The 12,318-nt window shown below is 33.7% G+C and overlaps 1 protein-coding gene across 1 annotated transcript in view; it reads right to left on the reverse strand.

The window, feature by feature from the left end:
* RASA1 (RAS p21 protein activator 1) overlaps positions 1-12,318 on the reverse strand; it is a 108,807-nt gene that overhangs the window by 20,267 nt on the left and 76,222 nt on the right. Inside the window, exons 9-11 of the mRNA XM_072792677.1 lie at positions 12,160-12,238; positions 6,165-6,285; positions 4,800-4,956 (exon numbers count right to left, since the gene is read on the reverse strand). Of these exons, the coding sequence (XP_072648778.1) occupies positions 4,800-4,956; positions 6,165-6,285; positions 12,160-12,238 (357 nt within the window). The remainder of the gene's footprint in view (positions 1-4,799; positions 4,957-6,164; positions 6,286-12,159; positions 12,239-12,318) is intronic.

Raw genomic sequence — 12,318 nt, forward strand, 5'->3', positions numbered from 1 at the left:
CAGACTCGAGAAGCCAAGATCACAGTGAGCCTGAACTTCTCCACAGCTTTTCCTTTCAAGGTGTCTGCCAATTCCTAAAATGCGCAGGGCAAAAAGTTGAGAAACTAAGCAGAAGGAAGGAGCCCCTAAGAGGCTCAAAAACTAACCAGCACGTTCAGCAGTTTCATATTGCCAAGAAAGACAAATGACTTTAGGACCTTTAAAAAGGAAGGCTTTCATCTGAGACTCCTACCCATGCCTTCAAAATAAGGGCACCTTTCAAATAACTGTAATTAGAAGGTTTAATAAAATAGGTAATAAAATAGAGAATTTTGTCAGCTAACTACATCTATAAAAGAATCAAATGGAAACTCCAAATTGAAAAATGCAATAAAATTAAGACCTCAAAAAATGCATTTAGCTGCAGAGAGCATATTGGTGAACTGGAAGACAAATAATATCCAGCCTAAGGCACATAAAGGAAAAAATTATGAAAAACATACAAAACTATATCATAGATACATGGGACACAGTAAAAGATGGAATATGCTAGGGCAGCTTCGGGGCTCTGTCAGTGAAGCGCGAGACTCTTGATTTCGGCTCAGGTCTTGATATCAAGCCCTGCTCAGTGGGGAGTCTGGCGGAGATTCTCTCTCCCCCTCTCACTCCGCCCCTACTTGTGCTTGTGCACACACATACTATCTAAATAAATTAATTGAATCTTTAAAAAAGATATACCCTGTAATGTGAATTTCAGAAGATGAAAGAGAATGTGGCAAAAGAAGTGTGTAAAGACAGAGTTACCAAGGCTTTCCTAAAACTCACAAAAGACATCAGGTATTGAACTGAAGAAGTTCTACAAATATTAGGATAAAGTTTTATCTAAAGAAAATTTACCGTAGGCACATTTTTGTTAAACTGCTAAAAATCTAAAGAAAAATCTCAACCAGAGAAAGATGAAATACAGTATACCTAAAGAGAAAAAAAAGATGTATTATCTCTAAAAGAGAATCATAAAAGAAAAAGTTGGAAGGCAGAAAATAATCCTTAATTAAAACACTGAAAGAAAATAACTGTCAACCTAAAAATTTAATATCCAGTGAAAACATCATACCTAAATGAAGATAATAAATATTGCCACAATGAAAGATTCAGCGCACAAAAAAGGTGTAAACATTCCCACATATTCACTACAGTAACTCTTTCACTGAAATGTCTTTCAACCTGTGCTTCTTAAATGATTATATTTAAACTAAAGCAATATTAAAAGTCGTAAGTTTAATGTAAAGAAATGGTGTGCTTAGTGACTTCTTAATATTGAAAATAATCTGGAAAACTTGCATAGCTCTGCAGCTAAAACAGTTCGGGAAAACAGGCCAATGAGCAGTGCTGCCTAAACATTCCCTCGCCGTGGCCTGAGTAAGCATGCTGTCATTTAACCTGTGTTGCAAGGGGCTGTTACCTTTCACATTACATTTCATTCAAATGCAGGTCAGGCAGCGTATTGGGTTCTATGCAGACACAAAGCATAAAATGTCCAGCGCCAGTCATTTGTGTCAAAGAAAAAGATAACTGCATTCATCCACTATTTCCCTTTTCGTACATGATATTTGCATTCTGTGTTACATAATTTGATGTCAATTTTTCATTAGTCCTACTATCTGGTAGAGGTATCTGTTCACTTCCTTGAAATATATTTTGCTGATGCTGTTTTTCTTGGGATCCACTCTTTCTTGGTACTTCCCATCTCTTTCCTAGTAAAGGCCCTCAAAAATAGAGCTGGTGATGGTATACTGGCAGACTTTGGGGGAAAAACTCAGTTCTTTAAAAATAAAAGACTTGTACCATAGTTCCTGTGAACATATCATTTGTAACACCAAGTTTAGACTTGGTATCATTAAATTCAATGTCAAATTCTTAAAAGCCACCTTCAACAAGAAACTCTGCACAAGAAGCAAGCTGTGATCCTGTAGCAAATGATAAATGTGTATTTACTGCTTTTCTGCTTCCTTAAAACTACTTTCTTGATAGTAACCATAATAGAAATAATTCGGTCTCTTTAAATTGCACTAAAAGACCTGTTCTTTAACTCTAGCCATCATTTTCTTTTTTTTTTTTTTTGATACTGCAAACTGGTTTTCAGTCCGCTCACATCCGTTCATAGAAAGTATGTCAAAAATAATTTACAGTTTTCCCCAACCACTTTTACACAGATGTAGCTTTTATTAGTCTAAATGATTCTAAGATTCTTGTTATTCAAATTTTAAGTATCACTAGGGAATCAATCATTTTTTACCTTCATTTTTCCAAAGTTGAATTTCTGCTTTGAATCCATAAACCATCAGAGCACATTAATATATTTTTGTGTTGTATTTCTAAATCTGAGGAAGTTTACCTATTCTTCAACTAATCTGTGATGTGGAAATCATTTGCCAAGAAGTTTTTTTTTTCTTGTAGATCTTGTAGACATCAGCAGAAGTCTCCTTTTGGACAGCTTATGGACTCTGGTATCAAATAGCTCAGTGGTACTCTGATCCCACTTCTTCCCGTGAAAGTGAAAACATGTGTAGCTGAAGCAGCTTGGATTTTATTAGACTCATTTTATGATATTCAATGTGGAATTCTGGTCTACAAACAGACTTTAACATGTAAGAGCCTTTCTGTATTGCTTATTTTCCAGAATGAATTTTTGATGTAAAAACCAATGATGAAGTTTCATCATTGATCATGAACTTAAATACTATTTCTACAACATCTTCTTTGTTTCAAAGGATTAATTTACTGTTTTGAATACTTCATATTTTATAATTTCTTTTGGTACTTCTTTGGATGGCCAACAATTTACCTCCAAGTATTTCTCTAATGTTTGCAGATTTATCAGTGTACAGTGAAAATGTAATCTCTGGATCTGTATACAGCCTATCATTTGATTCACCAATGCGTTTATTGATAATACTATCTGAACACAATCTAATACTATTTGAAAATAATATTTCTTCTATTTCTTTTGCTTTTTGGCTTCAAACATACAATTAGCAATGTCCATACAGACTGTTTCAACAAACAAATTCTCCAACTCTGCATGAAGCATTTTGGCTTTAGCTTTAGCTATTAATTCCAAGGTCTCCTAACAAGCTTCCCAAGTATACTTTGATAGTGTAGGAACAGATCTATGGAAAGGAGGGGGTTGGGAGGGGAAGCTGTGTGGACAGAGGGACTTTTACTTAAAACTTACAGTTCTTTAGGGATATGGTGCCAACACAATGTGCTTGGTACCACTGATTCATTCAACTTATATGCAAAATATTTAGGCTGAGGAAGAGAAGATTTACTGGATTTAGTTATCCCAATACATTTCTTAAGTGGCCTAATAGGTTGAATTTTTTAAATTAAGCCTACTGTCTTTATCTTGTGATTTTAATGACTTTCCAGCTTTATAATCATCTAATTGCCCTTGGTGGTAAAATAAGTATCTATACATTAAAGCCAATCAAAGAAGTAACAATGAAAAAAATATCTAAATATCTAAAATATCTAAACATCTAAAAAATATCTAAGTTATTATTTTTTGAGGAACTCCATTATATATTTTATAATAATGAAATTCTGAAATTTAAAACATTTAGTATTTTATTACAGTAACATTTTACAACAGTAACATTTTTTACAACTACCAATATCTCAAGGGACCCCTATAACCTATTTGTGACACATTGGTTGGGAAAGCTTTGATCTATCTAGATGAATGAATCCCCATCTTCCAAGACTCAGCTTAAGAACCACCAATTTCTTATTACCTATTTCCCCCAAATTTCTTCCCTTTTGTAGCTGTTCATAGTACAAATAAACCATGTTTGGTGGTGAATAATGCAGTTGTCTCCTCAGCATCCATTTCCCGCTCCCACAGAGAAGACCATTTAAAAAAGTCTATTAAAATTATAAATAACACTAATATGATGTCTGGAGAAAAGAAATGACAAGATTGTATGTTCCACAGCTACTTGTGAAGTTTTCTGAACTTAAACAGGATAAAGCTAGACTTGCTTAGTAGAAATGCCACCTACAACAGAAAAGGTTGTAAAAAACCGTGTTTTTAATTGTCTTTATTAAAAATAATACGTAATAAAAATAAGTTTGTCTAAAAAAGACTCTAGAATGGATTATTAATAATACTGATAGTGAAAGGTAAAGACAGGCCATTGTTCCTGATCAAAAAATTAAAAGTAATCAAGAGTTGCATGTGCTTTGTGATGGTCAGGATTCACTTTTAGCTTACACATTGATATTTATTTTTTTAAAAACTTTGAAATTAATTTAAGAAAAAATGCTTCAACTCCAAATCCAAAATACTCTCCTTTTCCCTACTGAAGCAATTGTTTTTATATTAGAATTATTTCTTAATGTCAAATTTTTTACGAACATGCTTATTATCAAGTTAGTAATACAACTGAGTGTACTCAGTACTATCAGATGCAATGAGTTAAAGAGAATGGGATAAAATGGGAGAGGACAAGACTCCCACTGAGTTACTCAAAAGACTGGGGCTAGGCGCAGGGAGGAAACATGCCTTACACAAGCCATGTTTAACTACAGGAGATGTCATTCCAAAGATTTCTATGTAATACAAGAGTGGAATTTCATGCACAGGTTAGTCTAAAATAAAAAAGGAAGACAGAAATCACCCTAGAAAGTAAATCGGACATTTTCAGATGATTTTAGGACTCTGAAAATCCACTGGCTATGCTTCAAAAAATGATGAACATATCCACTATTTTACGATTAAAGCAATTCCAAAAAGAAATAGGAAATTAATTTCTTACCTGCCAAAGAGACTATCATGAACAACATAGACAGAACATACACTGAGATCTATTAATCCTTTTGGTTTTGTAGCTCGTTTTTCACTTTCAAAATAAATAAGTTGGGCATCACTGCCTTCTAAGATAAAATATAAATTTTTCCACCGTTTTCCTTTGCCTGTTTAAAAAAAAGTTTTCTGTAAGCCAAATAATAAACTATGAAGCCATATATATTAAAATCATAAAAATTATTGCTGAAAAGAAAAATTGTATATCCATTTTTATTCCAAAGCTTCAATCACACATCTATCCTTACAAAATGACAAAATACCTAAATTTATCTGTAGAAAAATGCCTTATGCTATACTGCTTGTTTTAATGAATCACAGAGTAAATGACAATGGTACCTTAACTATATCTTTGAAAGTTTCATGAAGATAAAAATCTTTAAAATTCTTGCTTTGGAGTAATTCTTCTCTAATCATATGAAAATACTCTTCTACTCCACATCCTAATAACCAACCCCCTACATTTCTGAATGTTAAAATGAGGCAAATATATAAAACAGAAATATCAAAACAATGAATGTGACCAGTGTCATCAGAAGTCTCTCTTTAAGAAGAAAAATAATAATGAAGTGTGGGGTAGAGAGAGGGCAAAGAATCAAATATCTTGCACTGGAACTGACCTCAAGAATGAAAGACACACTTGGAAATATGTAAGCTTGTTTCATGAAACTCTGCTTGGAAATGTGGACTTGATATACCTAGACTCTAGATTTTTTTATTTAAATTCAATTAATTAACATATACTGTATTATTAGTATCAGAAGTATTGGTCAGTGAATCATCAGTCTCATATAATACCCTGTGCTCATTATATCACCCAGTTATTCCATCCCTCTAAGTGCCCCCTACCCTCCAACAACCCTCAGTTTGCTATCTAGGATTAAGAGTCTTATAATTTGTCTCCCTCCGATTTTATCTTGTTTTATTTTTTCCTCTCTTCCTCTATAATCCTGTTTTGCTTCTTAAATTCCACATGAATGAGATCATATGATAATTGTCTTTCTCTGATTGACTTACTTCGCTTAGCATAATACCCTCTAGGTTCCATCCATGTCATTGCAAATGGCAAGATTTCATTTTTTTGATGGCTGAGTAGTATTGCACTGTGTGTGTGTGTGTTTATATATACATCTTCTTTATTGTAGACTCCAGATTTTGAACGATGCTTATAAAAGCTTTAACCAAGGGTCAATTATTAATAATTCATATCAAAACTTATTAAATACATCAGTGGGAACGTTTATGCCAATATTTATAACGTGTCTATTAAATATTAATGGTAAAATACTAAAATTGAATCTTTAAAGTTAATACTTACCTTTTTTTAAAAGATAACCCTTTTTAACAATATTTTTATAAAAGGCATCCTTTGTTTTTCGACGAATTGTATTATAGATTTCCTTGCCATCAACTGTATCATTGAGTACTTGTTCTTGATCCTGAATTTTTAAAAATATTAAAATTATTTCATGAATTCTTGATAGAAATCAAATAAAATCTACTAAATTACCAATTTAAAAAACCAGGCTGATTGTCTATGACATTTAAAAGAAGTTTTTAAGACTAAAATTCTAAAAATGTAACAACATTAAGAGATCCTTTGTTTTCCAAATAAAGTCTCAAAAATACAATATTGTGTTACAGCAAATAACATTGAAAACATGAATTTGTCCCAAGAGAACTGATAAACTGGGAGCCAACTTAAGCATAAAACAAAAACCTGGTTGCTTATGCAAAGTTGTATCTGTGAGGAGGACTAGATGAATGCACAAAGCTATGCCCAGCTAAAATGAGATGCATGGGAATACAGAAAACATACCTCTAATACCTTACAGCTCTCAATTCACCAAGCATTCTATGCCACACTCATTCATCTACACCTGGTGATAGAACACCATCTGATTTCAAATAATCCTCCTTCTACCACTTTATAATAATCACAACCCTTCTGGTGGTAGCCTCTTCCACAAGTAAGCTTCAGGTCTTTTTCAAGGTAAAGTACCATATTTATTGTTCTGGTTAAACATTTCTTAACCAGTTATCACATATAAAAACTATACTACGTTTTATTAGGTTCTTATCTTTATGTGTTACTGATGAGGTTCTTGAGTGTTGTACCCCATAATCTCACCTTCCTATATAGCCTATCGTTCTTACTACATGGTTTTACATAACTGTGACTTGTAGGAATGGATGCATGTGTCTTAACTGCTAAATCCTCCTAAGTAACAAAAATATTTCTGACGTCAGGGAGACTATAAAGAGAAGAGTGTCTTTATAATGATCTTTCCAAAATAAATCAATCACCAATATTATCAATGGGATCCACTAGACTTAATTTCAGTTTCTTAGTTTCTTTTTTGAGCAGTTCTTACTATTTCCAAGGATTAATACTTAATGAATGATTTTTTAAAGACTTCATGGGTCTTTCTGATCCTTTTATAAATCTAAGATATGAGATTTTCGTAAATCATATTTTTCCTGTATCTTAAAACATCCTATTTCATCATCCTAGAAATCATTTCATCATTATTCAACAATTACTTTTCAAGTATACTAAAGAGCAAGAAGGGTTGGCAAACCATGGCATACGCACCAAACCCAGCCCACTGCCTGATGTTGGACATAAAGTTTTATCAAAACACACCCACATTCATTCCTTTTGTCTACAGTTGCTTTTATACAACAAAGGCAGAGTTCAACAGGTGAGATGGAGACTGAATCGCCTGCAAAACCTAAAATATTTAATTATCTGGTCCTTTACAGAAAAGTTTGCCAACTGTTAACTTAAAGGATGATGCAAGAGTGAAATAAACCATCTCTATTGCATCACCCTTTGTTGTTTTTTGTTTTTTGTTTTTTTTTTACTATGCTGCCAACCGTTGCAGCATCTTTCAAAAGTATAAAAGCCCATCTACCATCTGTGTTATCTTTTCAGTAGCCTTCACTGAACACAGCCCAGAACTCTCAATGTTCTGCTAACAGCAAAGAGAAAAAATTGACATAGGAAGATGTTTGACAATTATTAAAAGAATCAAAAGACTAATGCAAAGAGGTAGTGGCATTTTGGGATCTATTGTGATGATAACATTGATTTCTGATAAGCAAAAATCTCAGACTTTAATTCTTCTAATGCAGTATCCTTAAACTTTCTCAAACTCAAGAAACACTGAATAAATGATAGATTTCTACGTGGGGGGGAGGGATATGGGGTGTTTCTATCTAGTCAGTCATTTAGTAGGAAGGATGTCTTCATGCAATATTTTGTAACAAGAATCTAGACTGTCTTGTTTTGCTAAAAAGAAATAACGGTTCTTTTAAATTTTTATGTTTGTGCACCAAGATTTATTTAAGATGATTTGTAAGTGGCCAAAAGGTATTTTGTATCCAAAGGTTGCTGAAAGGAAACATAATGTAGAAATTTTAAAATTCACCATATTTATCACTGTAATTGATGTTTAAAAATCTAAACAGAAAAACATTTTACCCCTATGGAGTGAAGAAGACTATACTCTCCCAATAAAATTTATATAAACCATACAAGTTTTCAAAAGTATTCTATTTGATGGATGATTCAAGTACATGAACAAAAACCAAGAATCATCTGGAATCAGTATTGGATTCTGACCGTGAAAGTGTGGGAAGAATAACCTGAGTAATTATAAAGCAAAAATTAATTAGAGATGTATCTGAAATCTGGAATTAGGATTTAATAAGATGGATACGTTCCAGGTCCCTGCCTGAGAGTGGATTAACAGCTGCCTATTTTAAGCCTTTATAACCAAGGAAATATGGAAAAAAATTTTCAGTTTGCTATATTTAAATTCCTATTATTAAACTTTCTATTAACTTTTTTGGACTATATCTTTACTCCCACTTCTAAGAATTATTCATAAAATGACTTAAGAAGAAAAATTTTAAAAGGATACACTGGACCCAGATGATAAACAGTGATGACTACCTTCCCAGTTATATGGATGTGTACTTTTCAGTCTTTTATTTCAGTAATGATAATATTTAGTCTTGGCTACAGAATGGGCATATTTGTAGTGTGTGCATTAAGACATAACTATACTATTATTTGGATTTAAATATCTGATTTCAGGATGATCTCCATAGCACTTTTCTAAATTATATTAGGAGGAGGCTGATATACTCATCTACAACTTCTGAAAGATTCTAATATATTAGAAGAAATTATGGCCAAGGACAGAACTTTGCTTTCCAAACTCCAGTAAATCACTGGATGACAGAAGAAAAGGCTGAAATCTACATAGTTCCAGAGAAGTCTTAAATGTTTCCATACATTTAATTCAATAAATGTTAGTTTAGTGTCAGGGTCTGTTCTAGTTCTTGAAATACAACAGCAAACAAATCAAAGATTCCTCAAAGATTATCCTCAAAGAAATGAGGGAAAGAAATAAACAATATATAAATCATACTGTATGTTAATAAATGGTTAAGCGCTTTACAGGGTAAGGCAAGTACCAGTATTAAATAAGGTGTATGGGTAAATCTCATTGTGAAGCTAATTTCTGAACAAAACCTGAAAGAAATAAGAGAATGAGTGAGGCAAGTGGATATTGAAAAAAAAAAATCATTTTGGGCAGAGTGAACAACTAAAGCAAAGATCCTAAAGCAGAAAAGAATCTGGCATATTTTAAAAAATAGCAGAGAAGCCAGTATGACTGGAGACAAATGAGAGAGAGGATGGTAGTAAGAAGTTCAGAGGACTAATGAGATGACATCTATAGTCTGAGAAGCCACTCTAAGAACTTTGGCTTTCACTCCAAATGAAATATAAAACATGTGCAAGTGAGTATTAAACAGAGGAGTGAAATGATCTTACTCGCATTTTAAATGGATCCCCCTGACTGTTGTGCCATAGGGCAAAAGAGGGAATACGGGGACAAAGTCAGATTCTAACGGTGGTTATGTGTTAGATTTGGAAAGCAGAGTCAGCATAATGTACCTGACAGTATGGATACAAAGCATAGGAGAGAAAGAAGTCAAGGAAGACTCGATGCCCTAAGTTGTTATTTCCCTATTGTACAGTAGTTCAACACGTTGTTGAAAAACTAAATAAATTAATAAGAACAGTGTCTAAATCATGGTGCAAAACAAAAAAAAAAAATGTTGCTCATTTTATTGTGGGCTGCATTGGCTCAAAAGGCTCCTTCTCTTCTAACATCTGTCTTAACAAGTGTTAGCTCCAGAAAGTAAGCAAACCTACCAAAAACTGTTCTTTCTATTCCAGCATCTTACTCTGAGTGGGGGTAGGCAGTCACCTCAGGGGGAGTGAGCTAATCAGTTTTTCCATTAATAAAGGTTATTATTACACTTTCTGTTCTGTAATAGAAGCCTGCTGGGAAGGATAGATATCAGAAGGATATTCTGATTCCCAAACTTCTACAGTAACCTACTTTTAACTCCAGGCTCAAATTAAGAGACTTCAAATAGCATTTAATGGTTTTTATGTAGCAACCGAATTGCTTTGTAATTGGCATCAGTTATTTCTGAAGTATCCAAGGCACTAATTGACACTTTTACAAATGACAACAATTTGGGGTTTGTTGACTTATGAAACCACAACACAAGAGTGCAGCAGACTATATAGATGAAGTAATTCTTAAAACAACCTTATAACTCAAGTACAAAAGTTTACTAAAGGTCAAATACTACTTATTTATTGTGCTAAATAAGTTTTTATTCTAAAAAATAAACTTTTCTAAAAATTTTTAAATTAAAAAATTCTAAGCCCAAATCCAAGATGGGAAAACATAGGACTTAATTTTTAGACAGAATCTGTAGACTTCTGAAACAAATTAAAACCATCATTAACTCTAACAACCAGCGTGAATTAGAATTTAGGATACAGCCGTGAGACACAGTGGCACAATCTTCATCTGGAGGTAAAGGCACATCTGATCCCTAATAAAAAGACCCTGAGCAGTGCTTCTAGAAAATAAACTGTGATAACAAAAACAAAACAACTTTTTTTTTTAATTCATTTTAATATGCAGTCAGCAGAGCAGTGAACTGACACTGTCTGCCCAAACTGCCAAAGCAGGACATCAAGGCTGACTACCGTTATTTGGAAGGTGTCAACAAGGAGAAAGTGAAACTTGAGATGGATCTTAAAACTAGCAGTGTTTCGACAGTCCTAGAGGAAGGGGTGGACATGGAGATAACAACAAGCACAACGATATTAAGACACATTGTGATAATACAGAGGAGATGAAGTGGGTGCTTCCTACTGGAGAGCAAACAGTTATCCATTCAGTAACACTGATGCTACTCTAGACACTGGGAATATAACACAACACCCCTGGCTCTCATGGACCTTACAGTCTACCAGAAAAGTATGAGGAAATGAAGCTACCATAGTGTGACAAGATGGTGATGATTCTTGAATGGATATTAAGCATCAGAAAAATGATCCCCCACCGCAGCAACTTCAATGACTAGCAGGGACAACCCTCTGAAACTAACATGTTAGGAGGGAAAACTGAGACGCTAGAGACACTATCAGTCACTGGAAGTTTAGTTGGGTACCCCCAAAAAAACTTTATGTCCCTGAAGTATCAATTCCTCCATTTTCCACATAGACAATTCCTAATCACTCTTTTGAAATACCTGTTCCTAGCATCTGCTAAAATCTTTGCCCACCACTCTTCAGAAAGTCTAAGTACACAGACTAAACAATCACCCTATGCATTAAGCAGCTAATACTGAACAGGCCCTCTTGTTAAGACCAATCTTCCTTCTTATACTGTGGATTTTAGCCACTCTTGCCTGCCCTAGGAAATTGTACATCAGGTACTGCCACTACCACATCTCACCCTCCTCATCACTAGTGGCTTTACACAGAGTATGCAGACACGCACAAAACTCTCTCACCATAAATCTATAGCCAAATAAACCATGAAATAAAAAGTTTAAATCCCTCTCAACCCTACCTTCTTCTAGAATTAATTTTCATTTTATTTACCAAGCTCACCTAGGTAAGCCCAGCTGTGATTTATCCTTGTGGTCTCCACTTTTGCCTCCAACAAACTCATTCATTCCTTGACCCAATGTAACATGGCTTCTGTCCCACCACTGCTTCTATTCTCAAAAAGCCACAAAGGCTAGAATCAACAGAAATAAAAACTAAGTGATTCTCTTACAATGTACTTTCTGAAAGAATCTGAGTAATGGCAGTTTTAAATTTTATCCAATTTTAAATGCATGACTGTGTGCATAAAACATAACACCAAAAATGCATTTTAAAATAAAATGCTTATTACTGCAAAAAGAAAAACAACACTGACCTGCATTGGTACAGGTTCCTTAAGATAATACCCTTCAACAATTTGTTCTTTTCGATAGTGATCTATGATGTCCCCAATGCTGTTAAAATAAAAATAACTAACATTGACATAATTTGTCTTATAAAAAAATGCAAATCCTGAAAATACACAAAGACCCTG

The sequence above is a fragment of the Canis lupus genome, chromosome 2 (assembly GCF_048164855.1).
Source record: "Canis lupus baileyi chromosome 2, mCanLup2.hap1, whole genome shotgun sequence".
Taxonomy (NCBI): domain Eukaryota; kingdom Metazoa; phylum Chordata; class Mammalia; order Carnivora; family Canidae; genus Canis; species Canis lupus.